Below are 22,413 nucleotides of genomic sequence, written 5' to 3'. Positions count from 1 at the left end.
ATAAAACGGATTTAGCTGCCTCTGCAAAATCAGAAACCCTCTATTGATCATACTGTAGTTTCTAATAGAATTGTATATTAACAACTATAGCAGGTATGTCTATAAGTGAAAATACAATTTTAACAATGCTGCGTCTTTTTCTTCTTCAAAAATAATGTATTAAAAAAATCGCAAAATCTCTGACCCAGAAGAAAAATCAGCTGCAAAACTGTATCAATATATGAGAAGAAGATACAAAGCTGAATATGAAATGAATTGCTGAATGTGAAATTATCAGCATATGTTACCTTGGGTGCAATCACTGAGAAAGCCTGTTTCAGGGTGGCATGAACACCCCTAACACATCCCTATGATAATTGTATACTAACCTTTATTACAGAAAGTCCACTACGGTCAGACTTGTGCAGAGACAGACCAGAAGAAATATCCTGGTGATTTTATTAAATATGTGGAATTTTCACAAGTGTAGAAACAGAAATACATGATGCTAGAGAACACATGTCTTGGGAAATAAACATGTACAATTTAAAGCCGATTTCTTTTTAAAAAAATGAAACATGTAATTGCCACACAAATGTATACTTAACCAAAAACCTACACCCCATAGTATGTACATACATAAACACAGTCAAAAAAGAGCATTGCAATGACATTACAATGTATTTAACTTGAACCATTAGCAGCAATGCTATCAGCAGCAATGACAGCACAATGGATATGGAATAAATACTTCACAGCAGAAGTGGTGCTGCTGTTTTTCCATGGCTTTATAATGGATGTGTGGAATGATAGTTTACAACATGGTACTGTTCTACCAATGGCTTGTGGTAGCCCTGGAAAACACTGAAAGATATTTGATTCATCTTTTTAATAGGTGTTTTAAATGTATAAGTAGTATATTTCAAAAGGTTTCCGTTTGTTGAAAACAACCCTGTGATTTACATCATTGTTCATTATGGTGGAAAATCAGGAGGCTTATGCCTGCAGATTTCAGTCCTGTGAAGAGAAAGAAAAACAATGAAAAGTAAATGTTAAACAACACAACATCTGACCTGCCCCAGGGTGGTGGAGTGGGGAGAGGAAGGGTGGTCGGCAGATGGATGGTTTGACTGGAATAATATTGGAACTACAAAGCTGTAAAGGAAATCAATTTGGATAGACACAGATGACTTATTTAGCAAAGTGTGGCTTTTCTAATTCATTGGATTTGGGACACCCTAACCAGAAACAGATTCTATTTCCCTGGAGTAGGGATACAACAATGACTTGAATGTTAATCGCCATGGCTTTTATTTAGCAAGCCTCAGTTAAACAGTCATAGATTGATAAATGGGCCTGGTGCCCTGGTAGGAGCCCAGTATATATTATATTAGTATTTTTGCTTGTCATGTTTTCAGATGTCTGTGAAGAGTCTTAATTGTTTCACATCATGCTTCTGAACACTATGTTTATTGTAATAATATGCACATGCATGTTTTCACGTGTATGTGAAGGCTTTTCTACATGTAACCCTTGGTTATATCAAAAATTATAGAGGCCAGGTTAGAAATTATAAAATGCAAACACAGGTTTTATTTATTATCAGAAAATTTGCATAAAAAACGAACATCAGTTCCCTTGTCATGAAGGATTAATATTACTGAAATTGTTACAGAGAAATTGTATTAACAATGGATGTCAGTTCCTTACCATGAATGTAGAGTACTACTGGAAATCAATTTTGAGCAGAGCAGAGTCAGTGTAACACACTGTACACTGTGTAAAATTAACAAACAAATGAACTGACATAACCGATATGATGATTGCACCACTGAATAACCGTTTCTATCATTTCCAGCAATAGCAACTGAAAGGATTTGCAACAACTCTCAGCAACTCTAAATCCCCTTCCCCATCCTTACTAAACAGCCATTTCTTCCAATAGAGGCCACTGTGAGGCAGACTGTATCTGTGAGAGAATTTCATACTAGCACCCAAAATGCATACCCATATTCACGTAGAGTAACCATCATCATTTATAAGATGTTTGTAAACAGAGCCTTCTGTTATTATTTTCCATGACAACACTGCCTAACGTAACAGACTCATGGGTAGAATGTTCTTGATCATTTTCCAATAAAAAAGCTTGCTTGTTGGTATAGAACTGGATACCTGGCATTCCCCAAATATCTTGGCTCATTGCCCGTCATGACAATAAGTTGTTCAATTGGGTCAACATTTAAATTGAAAACAATGCAAAACCAAAATGTTGCTTGGATTATGAATCACCTGGTATATTAGGCATTCAGAAACTGTAGATTTAACATATTCAGCGTTCTGTGTGCTTGTGGCAAAGTGGTTAACAGTGTACAGGTGATCAATAATCAGACAAACAACGATAATCCAGGTGCAATGAAGGTTTAATTGTATAATCCAAAGCCTGATGGCTAACAACAGTAAACAATAACAATATTAATGAAGCAATACAGCGGTGTGTATTGCTTATTTATAATCCGCGGGTTTCCCCGAAATAACAGTCCCGTTTCAGTTCACCCACACGTAACACATACACAAACACAAACACTAGTCCACAGTGCATGCTCTAGTGCTCGTGGTGAATACAGTTCTTTAGTGAAAACAAAAGTGCAGTGTTGTTGATCCGGGTTTAGTGCTGGCCTTTGGCAACAGCCCCGGATCGTGTTAGCCGTCCAAATAATTACAAACAGTATTATTAACGACAAACAAAAACAAACAAAACGCTCTCCTTTCACAGCACAGGTTCTCCTTCTGGTCATTTAACGTAACCATTCACAAAGGAACAGATCACATCACTACGGCCCCTTTTTATAACGTCACCCATGACCCCTTGGTCAACGAGCTTCATCCGCTCCTCCAATCCTCAGATGCCACGCTATTTCCCGTCCGGGTCATTGGTTTCGTGTACCGGAGCTCTGCCCCCTTTCTAGATGTCCGACTTCCACCTAACCCTGGGAATAAACTGTAGTGCCATTTAGTCCAGGGTATTCTGTTCCTTTTATGCAGCTGCCTCGCAGGTCAGGAGGGAGATCTAACACCAAGAATCATTTGATCTCTGTCACAGTGCTGTATCGTGCTCGTGTTTTTTTCAAAACATTTAAAAACTACGCTAAACATTAGTTTAATGTCTCTTCTTAATAGTTTGTTCCACAAAATATGTTAGGAAGGTTATCAATAAGTTGTATGCCTGATAAATGTGATTGTGAACTGTTTAAAAATAAATTAATGTTATGAGGGGGATGTTTCCCTGATTCAATGTAATGATGATAAGCAGATATAGTAAGGATGACATTGACGTGATATTAAATGACTGTATTATAAGTTGATGTATACAGTACTTTACATATATCACATACGAGAAATCAACCAACCACTGTTATGGTGAACATTGTGCATAGAACATTAAGACAGATCTTGGTTTTTATGTTTAGCAGTTGTTATTGAGTCGAATGTTTGCCTGTGATTTATAATATGTTTATGATTTCCATTACATGAGAGTAGGTGTTAAAACTTCATGCTGATATTGGGCTCCACTATCGCCAAGATAAGCACCAACTAAGCCATAGCTTCTTTTACTGTAAACTAATGTGACCCATCTGCGTTTCCTTTCATCTGATGATGTAGATATCCTTCTGCCTGGCATTGACAGCTGAAGTGTAATGCTGGCTCCAGGGATCAGCCTGTTTTGCCTCCCTGGTGCATCAGCACACATAACAGCTGCAATGCTGGCTCCAGGGATCAACCACAGTGCGGCCTCCCTAGCGCATCAGCATGACAACCATCTGGACTGAGCTGAGTAGGGTACTTCTCTGGGGTATTCAAGTGGGCATCTTCCATCTTTGGTGTTTCATCGACTAGCCCATGGCACCTTAAGAGGGCTGGACAGTGATTCTGTCATCCCAGCATCACCCCCCTCCTGTTAATACATTGTTTGAAGGGTGTCTCTTTTATCTTATTATAAAATGAATCATTTTGCACAGTTTAAGCAGCCAGACTGCTATATCTATTTTTATACTAAGAGACACCCTTCACACAACGTATTAACTTACAATAGAACAGAGCTTCCTGAAAAACATGCCTTTGTTTGAAAACATGTAGTACAGTACCAAAATAAATTGTGCTGTACAAATGCAATAATATATCATTGCATTCACAAGAGCATATCCATTATGTGCATTCATCAAAAGAATAACATACGACTGTATTAGCAATATTGCATTACACTCATACATGGGAATTCATATATGGAAACTAAAACATAATGTTAAAATGTAGAAAACGCCTTTTCTTTGTTTTGCTCAATTTAAGGCAAAAGACATTTAGCTCACACCACAAACATAGACCAGTCTTTGAATTAAGGAATGCAATGACAAAAGTATTTCAAACAAAGATTGCCTCAGGGGGATAAAGTACTGGGCCTGGACTTTTTTCAGGTTTGTTACCTTCATTTTGGGTGTAACTGACTTCACAAGTTAGTTTGGCATAATGTTTTCAATAGAGAACACACATTTCTTATTCCCATGTTTACAAGAAAGTCATTATGAGGAATCTCTGAAGAAGTTGTTTTAAGTGCAATGTGTTCAATGCTTTTATTCAATTGAATTATCCTAATTGACTGTCTAATCATTCAAAGACATCAGATACTCAAACTAAACTTAATTAGTTGTGTGTTTCTTCTTAGTCATAAAATGCTTGGGGACCTATTCTGAAGCAAGTGCATATGACTGAGTAGCTTCATTCACCATCCCTGGTATAATTTGCATCACTTATATCTTGTTTCCATGGACAGCCAACTCGAGTCGACTCGAGAGCGCCCAAATTGGTCTGAATTCTCCCAGAACTTGAGTTGATGGACAACTCGAGTTGGTGAAAAAGGAGGCGTTTCCAAGGTTTTCCGAGTTACCCGAGTTATACGGGGCAGGAAATACTTGCGAGTCAAAGGTCAAGACGTGCATTCGCTGCAGACGGTATTACAGTCAAATTGTCAATGATTTAAAAGATAAATCCATCTAGATATTCTTTCACATTTGTTTCATGCAGTACATATAACTCTGGCAGACTGGTATGCAGAACAGGGAAAGAAGCTTTGGACAAGGGAAATGATGTGTCAGATGTCAAAGTGGATATGAGAATGGCAGTGATGAAGCCAATTTGCTTAAAAACATTAGAAGTAGACCAGACATTTCCATCAAAGGATTAAAAAAAACCTGGAATTGATCTGATGTGATCAGAAGCCCAGAGGCAGTGTAAACTGCACCTGTTACTGTAGTAGGACTGTTCTTTTTCATGTTAAGCAAATTTCATGTTCTTTTTTTTTTTTTTACAAGGGTTTAATTAAGTAACAGCCAAATGCGTTGCGTTTTTCTTTGTGATGTGCTAAGTGAAAAACAACAATTTAAAATCCCCCAAAGTTCAACAACTTTAATACCAGCCAAAATGTGCCATTATACACTATGTTCCCGCCCCCTACAGCATTTTTGATTGACATTTAGTGATGTAACTTCCTCCCTGCCCGAATTCAGGGGGGGGGGGGGGGGGGGGGGCGGACTCGAGCACGTACCCTAGTTAGGGGATTCATGGAAACGTGGTATTATAAAACTACATTGTTGAACCTACTCCAGGGAGATTCATATATTACGCGACATAGTCAGAGGATTGCGAAAAACTGGAGGCTACGTGGAGGATGATATGCAAAGAAAAAATGCCATGACAGAGACTCTCTGTGACACACTGTATGGCCAACAGAGGAATGTTCAATAATGTCAACATTTAAGTAGAATTGAAAACAATGTAAAACAACAATGTTCAATCCCAATACCAAATCTTCAGTTTTAATTGTATTTCTCAAACATAAATAAAGGCTTACTATAACATCTGCTTTTGCCAACAGCTGCATGAAAAACACATGTAAACATCCAGCATCTTTACTGTGCATAATCTGTAAAAGGGTGTGCGTAAGTCAATATATTAGGACCACCTCTTTATCCCCATATTTATAAAGCCAGTGTTTTATTACCTATAATATATTACCTATATTACCTTATTATCTATAAACCAACAAGAACTTTTCAAATAATCTAAATCGTGTGGTATTCATTTGTTACAGTAGATTCTATGTAGCTTCAGCAGTAAGGCCAAACACCCATTGAGGACATAGAGAGGTTTCACTTCAGGAAAACACTGGGTTATTTTATAAGCCAAAAGCTGGTAACATTGCGACAAAATCCCACTACCAATAGAGTGACCCATTCCCTTAGCAAACCATAGCAAATTGCATTAAACCCTAGTGGAAGCATGGTAAAGCATATGAAAGCATTGTAAAGCCCGGAGAGGTGTGGTAAAGCTTAATCAACACAAGGCAACTATGGTAAATGAATAATATAACATTGGGGAAAACATGGGAAAACTGTCAAATGACCATGTAAATTGACTGTTGTAAACTTTTATAAGGTTAACGCTGGCAGCAGTATTTCTATAATGGGCTGCAAAGCCTGTTTGGCAAGAGCTTTAACATAAACCATGAGGCTATGAAAGCAATTTAAAAAATATTATTGCCGAACAATAGCAGGTGGGCAGGTCTGTGGATTGCATTGTATGTTTCAACACCACTTCAAAAAATGATTTCCTTTTGAGATTTTACGAATGTATTTTCCACACACTCTTTGTTTTTGCTTTTAAGTTCTTTCTAGTGAGGAATCCCAACATGTTTTTTATTATTGATGGCAGTAAAATCACACGGAGTAGAACAATAAGAATACAGGACTTTTACAGTTCAGAAAATAAGTTCCCTTTCAAGTACAAAATGTAACCATTGCCTAATGGGTATTTACCTCCTAAAGACCCAAAACCTGAATAAGCTATATCAAAGCTGCTCCGCCGAGCCTGTGATGCAGTCATGCCTGCCTCCGGACTGCGCGCACAGATATCCGTGTCATTTTTCCTTTCAGAGAACTGAACCTGACAGGAGAGCCTATACAGATAAGTACTTGTTGCTTTTATCTGTGTATAACTCGCTATTTGTGTATTACATTAATTAATGCAATAATTATTGACATGGTACTAGTTTGATTAATTACACATAAAGTTGTGCCCACAGCCTGCTGTTTGTTACATCCCACAGCGGCCTTGTGCCCCACATGAAGCTAGCGGCGTGTGTCACCTTTTTCCAGGGACCGAGCAACATAAAGGGCACATAAGGACCTTTTTATGTTATTGTGTTACATGTTCCCATGTGTTGCTACAACTTTTAAATTGCATTCCCTGCCTCAAGGTGGCTTCCCATATACCCGCATGGACCTCTCAGAACTACATTTCCCATCACCCTCCTGTTCACTGGTAAATCCATCTCAGTTACATATGTGGAATTCTGAGTGCTTTGAAGTTGTGAATTATATAAAATGATAAAGCCTAACAAACAAACTGAAACAAGTATTCATTAACATCTGAATATCGTGAATATTATTTACTGTATCTTAACGTTAGTATATGTAGGTGCATATGATTACAATTGCCCCTCACAGCCTAAGACTGGCTCTGATGAAGACCCCCTCTTCTGGATGCCTTCTTTCAAGGTGAGGTGGAGTTGTGTGAGGAATGGTTCCGCCTGAAGGCCTCGCAACTGCTGAAGTCGGAACTGGACACCGTCCTCATCTGCCTCGATGGCCAAGGTTGGTGCCTCCCCTGTGCATAGCCCGGGCACTATACAAGGTTCTGCCCCTTTCAGGGTGAAGGGGAGTTGCAACCTGCCCCGAAGAATGGGAGGAACAGCCGTGTGCTGCAGCGAGCAAAAGAGCTGGTGCCATCCCAAAGGCCAGAGAAGGTGAAGCTGCCTGCCCAAAGGCCAGAGAAGGAGGATCTGCCATCCTGCATGCCTAAGGGCGAGGAGCCGCTCCGTCTCCAGGGCCAGAGAGGGAGGAGCCACCATCGCCACTGCCGGAATACCCTGCACTCCTGCCAACTACACGGCAAGAGGGCCGCTGGCACGCCTATCTCCACATTCTCGAGGTCTCGAGTTGGTGCCCTGCCTGCAGGGAGTGGGGGCACTTTGTGGTCAACTTCACCCTCCCAGGGGAGGAGGAGGAACCACTGCCTGAGGATCGCTGGGACGCTTGACTCGGCGCTCTTGAGGTCTCGAGTGGGTGCCCCGCCTGCAGGGAGTGGAGGCACTTTCCGGTCAACTGCCTCTCCTCCAGGAAGAGGAGAAGGAACAACTATTGGAGGGCCCAGCGCCACCGCCACATCCGGAGTGCCCAGCACCACAGGGAGAAGCCCCACTGTCTCCAGCACCACAGGGAGAGGCACCACTGTCTCCAGAGCCACAGCGAGAAGCTCAGCTGTCTCCACTGGAGAAGCCTCGCTGTCTCCAGTGCCAGCATTGCCACTGCTGGCTGCAGGTCCGGAGGAGACAGCATTTCCACTGCCAGTATTGCCACTAGCAACTGCTACTATTGCAACTGCTGTCAGCAGTGAGGACACCCTGGCAGAAGAAGAAGGTGAGGAGACCTCCACCACAGCCCCGATCACCAACCCACCCCCAAGGATCCACATGGGAATAGCCGCCTCTTTAGAGCTATTCAGCTCAACAGAGCGCTCACAGTAATGACGTTCCAGAAACTTCTGGGCTTGATGGCAGCAGCTTCTCAGACCCTACCTTTGGGTCTCCTGCACATGTGCCTTCTGCAAGCCTGGTTCAACATCAGGGCTTTTCAGCCCGCATTGAATTGCGACCGTCTATTGACGGTGTTTCGTCACTGTGACAACTGCATGATGTGGGAAATCTTAGAAAACCCAGCAGAGCTCAACCAAGTTTGTTTAAAGTGCCGCACGATCCAGGAGAAAACAACAAAACAGAAGGGAGACCACATCAAAACAAGGGCAACAACTCAGGTAAGACAACTATTAAATGTATTTATCTTAATGCTAGAAGTCTCAGAAACAAAATGTTAGAAATTGAAGCTACTGCACTAACGAGTAACTACGATGTGATAGGTGTTACAGAAACTTGGTTGTCTGAGAGTGATGGAGACGAATATAATATTAGTGGGTACACACTGTATAGGAAAGACAGGCAAGACAGAAGAGGCGGAGGGGTAGCGCTATACATAAGAAATAGTCTTCAAGCCCAGGTGTTAAATCAGGAAAACAATGCAGAATCAATATGGGTCAGAATAATGGACACAAATCCAAAGGGCATAATAATAGGAGCATGCTATAGACCGCCAACTTCCCCCGTATAAAATGGGAAAAACCGATGGGGGGCACGACGGACGAAATTGAAATGGTGGAAATGACAAATGACTGCTTCCTAACGCAATTTGTCAAGGCACTGACTAGAGGGGAGGCATGCCTTGATTTAGTCTTTTCAAATAATGAAGACAGAATAACTAAAACAGAGGTCAGAGAGCCATTGGCAAACTCAGACCACAACATGGTCTCATTTGAAATATTTTTTAAAACCCCAAAAGTAATGACTAAAGCTAAGGTTTACAATTTTAGAAAAGCAAACTATGAAGGTATGAAACAGAGACTAACAGAAATAGATTGGAGTAAAATAGAGAAAACATCCACAGAAAAAGGATGGCTGTTTTTTAAAAATGTAGTACTCGAGGCACAAAACTATTACATCCCAAAAGTAGACAAATCTAAATCTAAAACAAAATGGCCAAAATGGTTTAATAGATCAATTAAAAAATATATATTCATCGAAAAAAGACACTTTACAGAGCATTTAAAAGGGACCAAAAACAAAGCACACAGAAATAGTATTTAGCACTGCAAACACAAGTCAAAAAGGAAGTTAGAAAGGCCAAGAGAGAGATAGAAATCAATATTGCTAAGGGGGCTAAAACCAATTCCAAAATGTTTTTCCAATATTATAACAGCAAGAGAACATTCAAAGAGGGGGTTAAATGTCTAAGAGACACAAATGGTAAAATCATAGATGAAGAAAAAAAAATAGCAAATATATTAAATTATTACTTTTCACAGGTTTTTACAAAGGAGGACACAGACAACATGCCCCACATGTCGACCTGTTCCTATCCAGTTTTAAATAACTTTAGCATAACAGAGGCAGAAGTGTTAGGAGCTATTAAAATAAACAAATCCCCTGGGCCAGATGAGATCCTCCCAATAGTACTCAAAGAAATGAAAGAAGTTATTTACAAACCGCTAACCAAGATCATGCAACAGTCTCTTGACACAGGGGTTGTACCGACAGACTGGAAAATAGCAAACATAATACTGATCCACAAAAAGGGAGACAAAACCGAACCAGGTAACTACAGACCAATAAGCCTGACTTCTATTATATGTAAACTTATGGAAACTTTAATAAGATCTAAAATGGAAAATTACCTATATGGTAACAATATTCTGGGAGACAGTCAGCATGGTTTTAGAAAAGGGAGATCGTGTCTAACTAACCTACTTGACTTTTTTGAGGATGCAACATTGACGATGGATAATTGCAAAGCATACAACATGGTTTATTTAGATTTCCAGAAAGCTTTTGACAAAGTCCCGCATAAAAGATTAATTCTCAAACTGAACGCAGTAGGGATTCAAGGAAATGCATGCACATGGATTAGGGAGTGGTTAACATGTAGAAAACAGAAAGTACTGATTAAAGGAGAAACCTCAAAATGGAGCGAGGTAACCAGTGGTGTACCACAGGGATCAGTATTAGGTCCTCTGCTATTCCTAATCTACATTAATGATTTAGATTCTGGTATAGTAAGCAAACTTGTTAAATTTGCAGACAACACAAAAATATGAGTGGCAAACAGTGTTGGAGCAGCAAAGGTCATTCAAAATGATCTAGACAGCATTCAGAACTGGGCAGACATATGGCAAATGATATTTAATAGAGTAAAGTGTAAAGTATTGCATGCAGGCAATAAAAATGTGCATTATAAATATCATATGGGAGATTATTATTATTATTATTATTATTATTATTATTATTATTATTATTATTATTATTATTATTATTATTTATTTCTTAGCAGACGCCCTTATCCAGGGCGACTTACAATCGTAAGCAAAAACATTTCAAGAGATACTGAAATTGAAGAAGGAATCTATGAAAAAGACCTAGCAGTTTATGTTGACTCAGAAATGTCTTCATCTAGACAATGTGGGGAAGCTATAAAAAAGGCCAACAAGATGCTCGGATATACTGTGAGAAGTGTTGAATATAAATCAAGGGAAGTAATGTTAAAACTTTACAATGCATTAGTAAGACCTCACCTAGAATATTGTGTTCAGTTCTGGTCACCTCGTTACAAAAAGAATATTGCTGCTCTAGAAAGAGTGCAAAGAAGAGCAACCAGAATTATCCCGGGTTTAAAAGGCATGTGATATGCAGACAGGCTAAAAGAATTGAATCTATTCAGTCTTGAACAAGACCAGGGGTCACAAATGGAGGTAAAGGGGCATTCAGAACAGAAAATAGGAGGCACTTTTTTACACAGAGAATTGTGAGGGTCTGGAACCAACTCCCCAGTAATGTTGTTGAAGCTGACACCCTGGGATTCTTCAAGAAGCTGCTTGATGAGATTCTGGGATCAATAAGCTACTAACAACCAAACGAGCAAGATGGGCTGAATGGCCTCCTCTCGTTTGTAAACTTTCTTATGTTCTTTCATTCTTATGTTCTTATGTTCTTATGTTCTGTCTCTTGGTGCAAACAGCCTGCCCATCTACGCCTTGGTGTACTGCTGGGCAGTGTCACTGGAAGGGAGGTCATCACCACGGATGACCTGGGTTGAGGCGCTGTGTGGAATGGCAGGGGGGTGGGTGTGGAACCCCCCTTGGCATGGTCTCCACATAAATGTTTTGGAACTGCAGGCAGTTTAACTAGTCTTGCAGCATTTGTTACAGAAGTTTTGAGGGAGGCATGTGTTTGTCTGTGCAGACAACACAACAGTGGTGGCTTACATCAACTACAAAGACAGCCATTTGGGCACACGAGAACCTACTCTCACTGTGGGCAGTACATCTGCCCAGTGTGAAAAAAAAAATGGGCAGCGCCTTAGAGTGGAGGCAAATCCCGAGGTGTGAGAGATTTGGGAGAGCAGAGATGTATCTCTTACCTCCCAGGAATCAACCCACTGTCCACTCTGGCTCTCAATAATAGGAGGCGGGGACTCCCTAGCAGTAGATGCCGTGGCATGCCAGTGGCAAAGGCAACTATTAAATGCCTCCCGCCGCTCGCCTTGCTCCCGCTGTGTCTGAAGAAAATCAGGCAGGACCGGACTAAAGTACTCCTAGTAACCCCTTATTGGCACCCTGATGCAGCTCCTGAGCAGCCAGCCGTGGAGACTGGCCAAGCACAGTGACCTGCTCAGTCAGGCACTGGGGGGCATTATTGCATACCGACCCATCGATCCTGTAGCTCTGGATCTGGCTCCTGAATGGCTGCATTTGAGTCATCTAGGTCTGTCTAATAGGGTTATTGACACCTTACAAAATACAGGTACAAGTGGAGCGTCTGACAGAAGTGGTGTCTGCCTCGTGGGTTTGACTTGTCCCATGGCAGTAATACTACAATTTTTGCAGGACCTGTTTCAAAAGGGGAAATCCCCCTCTACATTAAAGGTCTATCTGGCAGCCATTCGGCTTGCCATGTCAAAATTGACTCAGTTTCCCCAGGAGCTGAGCTTCCTGGCAGGACAGTTTTTTTAAAGTGTTTCAGTGGCTTCGGCCACCTATGAACGACATTGTTCCTCGCTGAAGGTTAAATATGGTGCTCATGGTGCTCATTTGAGCCTATGCATTCAGATGATCTGAAATATTATCGCTCAAGCGACTGTTTGCTTGCTATCACCTTCACAAAGCGTGTGAGCGAGATGCAGGCTTTCTCCTTACCGAGAGCCTGCTTAATTTTTACAAGGGTTACACTCCGTACCAGTCCTGCCTTTTCCCCGAAGAGTATCTCGGCATTCCATGTCAACCAGTCTGTGGAATTGTAGGCTTCCTTCCACCTCCTTCCAGTCTGATAGGGAGCTGCAGCTCCATACACTGTGCCCAGTGCAGGCCCTGGCGTACTGTGTTGACAGGACGAAAAGTTGGAGGCAGTCCAAACAATGCTTTGTCTGCTTTGTCCCATGGTCAAGCCCTGTCTAAGCAAAGCTCACTACCCATTCCTTCAGGGGCATGGCAACATTGTGAGCTTTACTCCAGGATGCATCTGTCAAGGACATTTGCAATGCAATGGTGTGGGCTACTCCCCATACCTTTATTAGGTTCTACAGACTTCGGTCGTGGATCCACAAAACCCTGGCTTTGGAATTAGTGTATTAAGGGTGGCTTCCGGGCAGACCTTTACAAATAAACATAGAGGTGAGTTTGTCCCACAATTTTTTTTAGCCCTAGCTACTTGTTACTGGGGTTCCTAATGGTAACGTGCAAGGTAACCTTTGGCTTAGCCTTGTAGCATTCCAGTCATTCTGCAATATTGCCTTGCAACTGCTTGGGTATACTCGCCCATTAAGTAATGGTTACATTTTGTACTTGATAGGGAACATTAGGTTATTATCATAACCCTGGTTCCCTGAAATAGAATTGTAACCATTAACCTTCAAGGTCGCTGCGTCCATGATTGCAGCAGGCTTGAAGGAAATATCTGTGCGTGCAGTCTTGGCGGGGCAGCTTTGACATATCAGGTTGCGGGGTCTTTAGGAGGTAATGGTTATATTTCTATTTCACAGAACCAGGGTTATGATAACAACCTAATGTTTTTTGGGTTTTTTTAATGGAAACTGTTGATATGTATTGAAAACAAACTAGCTTTTGAAACCACAAAAGTCTCTTCTTCAGGTAAAAGGAACAGACATTCTTACATTACTGTAATCTGATTACATTTTCAGTAACTTTACAACTGTAATGGTTCCTTTTCCTAAAGGTGGTAACGCATTACAGTATAGTTACAGCTAATCCATAACATGGAAATCTGAAAACGCTTTAACAGTGCAAGTGAAACCTTACATGTCACATGAACAAGCTTTATATATTGTCTTGCTATAAGTTAGTGTCAGTGGAGAGAACAAGTGGGTTTTATAGCTGGATATTTAAAGAATATTTCAAGCTACAGCCTGACCTAACCAAAAGATATCACTGTAAAATGTTAACTGTGCCTGAGAAGAGAACTATTTGTAACTAATAGTAACTAGTTACATTTTTTCAAAGTTACTGTAACTAGTTACAATTTTGTTCAAGCAACTTGTAACTGTAACAGATTGCTTTTTAAAAGTATCTCTAAGATTTTAGTGTTAAACTAAAAAAATAAACACACTGTGAGATATATTTGCAATGTCAAAAGTTGGTTAAAACTCCTCCTCTACTAAACTGTTACATTTATTTAAAGACTTTTTAAATACACAAAGACCCATTCTTTGAGAAAACAAAATGCAAACTCATTTAATTAAAACCTAATCTTACTTCATTAAAAGAAATGATTCATAAAAGAATTAATATATAAAAAATGCAGTCCAATTTGTAAAGGAAACCCTAGGAGACCATGGTGTTGAGGACATCTGACACTGACTTGTGGCAGGTGAATTGTCAGCTCTTCATTAGCAAATGGCATTGAACCTTTGTTCAACAGGGAGACAAACAGCATGACTCACCCTTCCAGTTCTAGAGGGAGGGTAAAGCATAGGTCAGCATTGTCACATAAAAGGTTGTAACATTGGTTTCTCTTGACATATCTTTACATACAATATTTGGTTACATTTTACTTCACATGGGTAGACCTTTTTGGTGAAAGTCACATTAACTGACATGTGCGGTCTGAATATTTCAGCAGAATTTAGCAACATGCTTTTTCTCCTCACCGCAGCGAGTCCCCACACAGCACAGACGCCTATCTCACAAGCCTAAAGCCATCCAAGCTCCCAGTGGCAGTGCTGCAACTGGATGAGCCACTCAAGCTAATTGTAATGACTATAATGTTGTTTGTTCATTTCTTAGTTTTTTCTAAACAGTTTGGGGTTTTCTCCTTGTGTTTCAAAACACTTTCTAGCCTTTGAAAATGTTTACGGCACGGCCGTGTGGTGTGCAAGGTGAGCCATACAGGTAATGGAAGCAAGTCCAGCTAGGAGTTCCACAGGGAGTGTTGCATTGGCTCTGGTGATCCCATGGGTTAGGGAGTTAAAAACCAACAAGGACTGTTTCTCATCACCGCACTAGTACTGGCAAGATGCCATGTGAAATCAAATCAGACACCTGCACGGCTGGCCTTTGTCCTTCAGTGGCCAGTAACCTGGCTCCTGAGCAGTTTTGGGGATTGCTGTGGTGAGTGAACATAATTAGACATTCTCTACAGGAGAGAAAAACACGGGGTAAAATAATAATAAAGACACACAAAATATAAATAAAAAACCGTAAAATGAAGTGTCACCTAGTGTTAAATCCAAACAGAAAACTAATTCATAACACTGTTCAGTCGAAGTGATTTGAAAAGTGTATTACAGGCAACTAATAGCACTGTGTTTATTACTTTTCGTAAGGTCTCCCAGGTGGACCAGAAAGTGGAGGACATCTTGAATATTCTCACAGAGCAATTCGGATCCCATCAGGAGCAGCAGCAGAAGCCGGTGTTGCTCAGCACTAAAGCTGCAGCCATGAAGCACCTGGGATGCAGCTTCGACGAGGGAGAGGGACGCTGATGTGAAGAACTCTCTTCATGCTTCAGCAGCAAACTGCAATCGTGACGCTTCCACTGATCATGCGGGATCTCACTGTCCACTTGGAACACGATATTTGTATGGCATCAGCCTTGGTACCTCCCTTCAGAAATACTGGTCATCTTCCTATTAGCCGAATAAGAAATACCCTAAATCTGTTTAGCCCACCAGTATGTAAAGCTGACAGTTTCCTTTCAACAGCACCTGTCACGTTTTATTTTAAGGGTTGTTTTTTTGTTTATTAACTGTTAACAAATATTGTTAATTTTTAGCTAAGGGTTAAGGTTAGGGTTAGGGTTAATAAAAACCTGATTTAATTTGCTAAACATTACTACAGTAACAATTTGAACCGATTTCAATAGAGCTCTGGTGTTTGATTGATCATCCATAGTGCTGTGGTGTTTGATTGATCATCCATAGTGTTGTGGTGTTTGCAGTTTTAGCTGGCCTATTATCTATTATTAACTAACAGTTAACCTGTTTATTAGCTGTTTAACAGTTAATAAACAAAAATAAACGGTCCTTAAAATAAAGCGTGACCAGCTTCTGGTTTTATTCATTGCCATTTTACTGACAGAGAACACAGAGAAGACACTGGACAGATTCACAAAGCTGTTCTCCAGTGTAAAAAGTTTCTTTTTTAGGTTTTAGCGTGTTAGTCACATTTTCGGTTGTGCTTCCAGGCTTAATGTTGATGCCATTTTGATCACAAATATGAGCACAAATATAGCAACAGCCAATGTTGTTTAAAGTGAAAAAAGACAATTTAAGACATAGATTCCTCCCTCCTTGGAACAAGTTGCCACTGTGAGCTAATTTGAGTACAAACACAGTCTTAAAATTGAGACATGTGACTCATTTTCCAAAAAAAGTGCTTATTATAAGTCATCACTATTTTAAACATTAGGAAAAATAAGTACCAGCTATTTTTAAAACTGAAAGAGGTCAAACAGATTGAAAGGTATCAAGAACAAAAACCTTTAGGCACCAATTATTTTTTTCTAAAATTATGTTTATTAATCCTATCAGTTAGAAATAATATCTAAATTGTTACTGCTAGCTAGAAAATAACGATTTTTAATCTTTGCCAGTTTGCCAGGAACTTTGCCATTCGTTCCATTTTACTTCGTACCCGCTGGCACAGAAACCTAGAACTGAGTTCATCTGCAGTCTGACACATAATTAGGGTCAATTCCAGACCAATTCCAGATTTTGGCATTCTGAAAGTATCTCTAACAAATTGAATACAAAAAAATAAAAAATAAAATTGTACACTTGTATATACTTAAGGCTGCAGTGTCCCAAAATCATGTTACATTTGGCAGATTACTTCCCCGAGTATAGCATAGCAAAGTGTAATAAAGCATAGTGAAAGCATCGTAAAGCATAGACAAGGATTGTAATTCCCAGAGAAGAATGGTAAACATGGCAAATTATGGGAAACTATGGTAAATGCATATGGGAAAACTGCAAATATGCTATTGTAAACTATTTATAAGCTCTGGAAAAAACAACATTTATTAAAAACTGGAAACAACTTCAACTGTTATGTTTTTTTTTTGGTGGTAATTGTGTTTTGTTTTTCCAGGACACCCCTCATATATTAACACATACCGCGGTAATTCCTCTGTGACTGCTTACTATAGAGCCACCACGTTCTATCCAATCACCGCATGCAACACAGCTGATCACAATAGAGCCGCCACGCTCTATCCAATCACCGCACGCAACACAGCTGATCACAATAGAGCCGCCACGCTCTATCCAATCACCGCACGCAACACAGCTGATCACAATAGAGCCGCCACGCTCTATCCAATCACCGCACGCAACACAGCTGATCACAATAGAGCCGCCACGCTCTCTCCAATCACCGCACGCAACACAGCTGATCACAATAGAGCCGCCACGCTCTATCCAATCACCGCACGCAACACAGCTGATCACAATAGAGCCGCCACGCTCTATCCAATCACAGCACGCAACACAGCTGATCACAATAGAGCCGCCACGCTCTATCCAATCACCGCACGCAACACAGCTGATCACAATAGAGCCGCCACGCTCTATCCAATCACCGCACGCAACACAGCTGATCACAATAGAGCCGCCACGCTCTATCCAATCACCGCACGCAACACAGCTGATCACAATAGAGCCACCACGCTCTATCCAATCACCGCACGCAACACAGCTGATCACAATAGAGCCGCCACGCTCTATCCAATCACCACACGCAACACAGCTGATCACAACAGAGCCATTCAGCAGTCCCACAGCTACGTCCTTTCATCAAGATGGTTGACTTCCGGTTTTGTCCTACCTTTGAGTCGGCCCAGCCCCGTGAAGGCGTACCACTAACCTTACTTAGCGCCCTCCCAGGTCGGGAGGGAGATTTGCAGTTCAGATTCATTCTCTCCCGTTCACAGTAATATACATCAATAAAAACAAAAATGCCTATAGAAATTTAGTTAGAATCGTGCCATCTTAAAGAAAACATTTTATTTGATAACACTGTATATGATAGCATATGTGTTTGTCGCATTAAATATAGGTTGGTATTATGAATAAAAACATACCAAGCCATTAATATAAAAATATCTTTGTTGAAGATGCATTTCTATAAGATTGAAGAATGTAAACATGGTATATACATGGCAATTGATCTTAGTGCTTGTTATAGTGCTTATGAAAAGCTACAGTTAAGCAAAGTGTTAGCAGGCACCACGAGAGAACACTGCAATACTGCACTGAATATCTCCTGTTATTTTATCCTAGGCCTCTCTCATTCAGACTGTCAAGTTTTGAGTCAACTGGGATCCAAAATGATACCATGTTTCTGCTGGTATAATTATGACAAGATCTATCAATAAATGGACAATGTAACATTTGCAAACTGATAAAAAAAGGCCTCAGTTCGCACAGAGGTGACCCCTCAAAATGACAGAATTCGGACAGACACTGCCTGACCACTTTCTTAGGACCTGTCTACCTGATTGGATTGGGCATCGCACTGAGTTAGAAACGCAAACTAGGCTGATCATGACTTTGGATCCCTGCAGTAATATAATGCCTCCATAGTTGCATTGTTGCAGATGAAATCCACCCCGCAATGCTGCACTTGTACCCTGAAGGCGATGGTTACAATGCACCTGTTATAATGCACCTGTCCACCATGCCAGAATGGGTTGAGAAGCATGACAGAGACTGCAGGCACCTTCCACGGCCACCACAATCCCTGCATCTCAATCCAAGTGAGCATGCGTGGGATGAACTCCATCCATTTGTCATTGTGAACCTCTCTCTCAAGGCACCTTCCAGCATGTCCTAATAAAGTGACCAGGCACTAAATACTGAGTAATGCAGTAGAAGAAAAAAAAATCACATCAGATTACCGTTAATTATATTCATCAGAAATTTGAAAGTGTTTTTTGGGATGATATTCCAATAGAATACGGTAACTCATTTGTTTGTCAAACATAACAAAACAATACAGCATTAAAAAGTCATTTTTTTTTTTCTCAAGATAGACGGTTGTCATGCTGATGCGCTGGGGAGATCGCACCGTGGTTGATCCCCGGAGCCAGCATCGCAGCCGTTGTGTGTGCTGATGCGCTAGGGAGGCAATAAGCTGATCCCTGGAGCCAGCATTACACTTCAGCCATCAACACCAGACAGAAGGATATCTACATCATCATATGGAAGGAAGCGCAAATGGATGGAGACACAGATGGATCACATTAGGTTACTGTAAAGCTACGTCTTAGTTGGTGCTTATCTTGGCGAGAGCCGAGTTCAAATCAGCATGAAGTTTTAACATCTACTCTTGTGTAATTGAAATCTTGACAAAATGCTGTCATTATGTTCGTTATCTCTTATTTTGCTTTTAAGTACAATAGTGCTGTTTACACAAGCAGCTTTACACCACAGAGCCACTCTGGTTGGCTTTTATGTGGTGGTCTTGAACTTGTCTGTGACTGTACTTCAAAGGGGGTTTTGATGTTCTTGGAATAGACTATCGCCTAATAAGAAAGAGATTACCGTATATCTAGGTACTGTATGTACAGTATACTGTTCCAGCACCAAGCCCACAAATAGTTATGAAATGTATTATACTGTACTACAAATAATGCTAGACCGGTTATACAAGGCTGTGTTTGCTTGTTGACTGTACTTGATACTTGAAGTTCTGCCTTAGACTTGTTATCTATAGTGCCAGAGTTCCATGTCATCACTGTGCAGCCCTCCATCCAGGAGTTTCTTCTACACCACTGTTTCCAGCGCTGGCCCTCGATATCCATTATAGTACTGATATTAGTTCATTGATCTGGCCAATGATTTAGGACTTGATTGGAACAAAGTCTTTGCCCAGAGTGGACCTTGAGAACCAGAGTTGTGAATTACTGCTCTATACTGGAAAAACATTGTATCCACTGTCTCAGGACTCAACCGGAAAAGACTTTTGAAGAAATCATCAATGGTTAATATCAAAGATCGGATAGGGGGTAAGCAGATCACTCAAACCAGGCAGTTTCAAGTTCATCTCAGAAACTACACCCACAACACGGTCCCAGTCTGACTGCAAACATCTACCCATTACAGAGCATTGTGACTCCCACAACACGGTCCGAGTCTGACCGCAAACATCCACCCATTACAGAGCATTGTGACTCCCACAACACGGTCCCAGTCTGACTGCAAACATCGACCCATTACAGAGCATTGTGACTCCCACAACACGGTCCCAGTCTGACTGCAAACATCGACCCATTACAGAGCATTGTGACTCCCACAACATGGTCCCAATCTGACTGCAAACATCGACCCATTACAGAGCATTGGGACTCCCACAACACGGTCCCAGTCTGACTGCAAACATCTACCCATTACAGAGCATTGGGACTCCCAAAACACAGTCCCAATCTGACTGCAAACATCGACCCATTACAGAGCATTGGGACTCCCAAAACACAGTCCCAGTCTGACTGCAAACATCTACCCATTACAGAGCATTGTGACTTGTTCTGCTTTATTTGAGCAGTGTTTCTAGCATGATTATGTGTCAGCAATGAGGCTCTTATCTGCTCTAAACAATATCATTATTACATTGTATTACATATTCAACTTGTAATAAGTACCACCTGGGTCCCATTATTTTTTAATGTGGTTTTATTTCGTTAGCACACGCTAATGTGCAGTAAAATTACTCTGGTAGTAATTAATGCAGACTCAAAACTACCCCAGGAGGGGAATTAGTTAGTCCAGGATTCAGTCACAGTCAAAGACGCATTAAGGTAAGTGTGAACAAAATAGTTTGTGAGACTCTATAGTGGCAGTGTGAAACAGTATATGAATATTGTAACATAAGTTACATTTATATAAGTTATGTCAGTGCAGTTAAATGCCCATCTAAACTGTTTGCTTTGCTTTTATTTGTATTAGTTGACTGTGAATTTTACACAGGAGTCAACCAGGCAGGAGAGGTTGTGTGCTCGAACCTTTCTGTTTTGTGCCAGATATACTACTCTTTCGAATTTGAAACAGATAATATGAGTCAGCAGTCAGCAGCACCCATTCATTCCTCTGAAGTTATAGAAACACAGTGAAGGAAGCCAGGATTTAAACAAGCCCAGAATTTGATATCCCTTTTCTTTTAAAGAAGCAACAACTACAGGGCACATAGAGTGTACAAGGAGATGTAGACAATCAAGGTTTTTTTTTAACTAGTGGGGGAGTCCGTTGTATCTTCCTTTTTTTAAAGTAATATAATATAACAAAATAATTTCATGAATCTTACCTGTTTTGCACTTACATTAGTTAAATGTCTAATATGTCTCAAAAAAGCAGTTTTGAAAGAAACATGTTATCGCACACATGTCTATAAGAGAGGTTACAAACGAGAGGAGGCCATTCAGCCCATCTTGCTCGTTCACCTCCTTCCTTAACACCCTCTGTCCCCTCACCTCCCCACTGACCTGCCCCTCCCCTCCCCAACCCTGGCTCTCCCATGTGCTCCGCTCAACAAGAACCAAACTGCACTCTGCTGAAAAGAAATGGAAAAGAACCAAACTCCCTGCTGCCCTAGACCTCTACCGCTTCCTCCTCTTCTCCTTCTCCTCTACTCTCTCCTCTGCTAAATGCTCCTATTTCCAATCTGTTATCCAATCCTCCACTAACAACCCCTGGAAACTATTCTCTACCTTCTCCTCACCCTCCCCCTCCTCCTCCCTACTCTATCTCCTCTGACAACTTTGCCTTTCTTCTCCTCTAAAATCTCTGACATCCGCATACTCTTAGACCTTTCCCTCCCCCCATCCCTCACACTCCAACCCCAACACCCTCTGTCTCCCCTACTAACTCACCCTCCTTCTCCTCCTTCTCTCCCCTCTCAGACTCTGACCTCTCCTCCCTCCTCCAGGGCCACAAACCCACCACATGGGCCCTGGACCCCCTACTCACTCTTCTCTTTCAAGCTGCTGCTCCTGCTCTACTCCCCTTCATCTCCTCCCTTCTCAACACCTCTCTCCTCTCTGGCCTCTTTCCCTCTGCCTTCAAACAAGCCTCTATCACCCCCCTCCTCAAAAAACCTACCCTCGACCCCACCTCCCTTCCCAATAAAAATGTATTTATAATGGACATTTTTATTGCCTGGGTGCAGTACCTTACACTTTTCTATATTAAATGTCATTTGCCATGTGTCTGCCCAATG

General features: G+C 41.1%; 1 protein-coding gene across 1 annotated transcript in view; it reads left to right on the top strand.

Annotated features, from left to right (window-relative positions):
* Positions 1-17,230, top strand: part of kcnq1.2 (potassium voltage-gated channel, KQT-like subfamily, member 1.2) — a 475,366-nt gene extending 458,136 nt beyond the window's left edge. The window contains exon 18 of the mRNA XM_058985439.1: positions 15,528-17,230. Within this exon, the coding sequence (XP_058841422.1) occupies positions 15,528-15,686 (159 nt within the window). The 3' untranslated portion in view covers positions 15,687-17,230. The remainder of the gene's footprint in view (positions 1-15,527) is intronic.
* Positions 17,231-22,413: the final 5,183 nt, after the last annotated feature.

The sequence above is a fragment of the Acipenser ruthenus genome, chromosome 14, assembly GCF_902713425.1.
Source record: "Acipenser ruthenus chromosome 14, fAciRut3.2 maternal haplotype, whole genome shotgun sequence".
NCBI lineage: Eukaryota > Metazoa > Chordata > Actinopteri > Acipenseriformes > Acipenseridae > Acipenser > Acipenser ruthenus.
The sequence above is the reverse complement of the archived record's forward strand: the minus strand, read 5'-3'. Positions and strand labels throughout refer to the sequence as shown.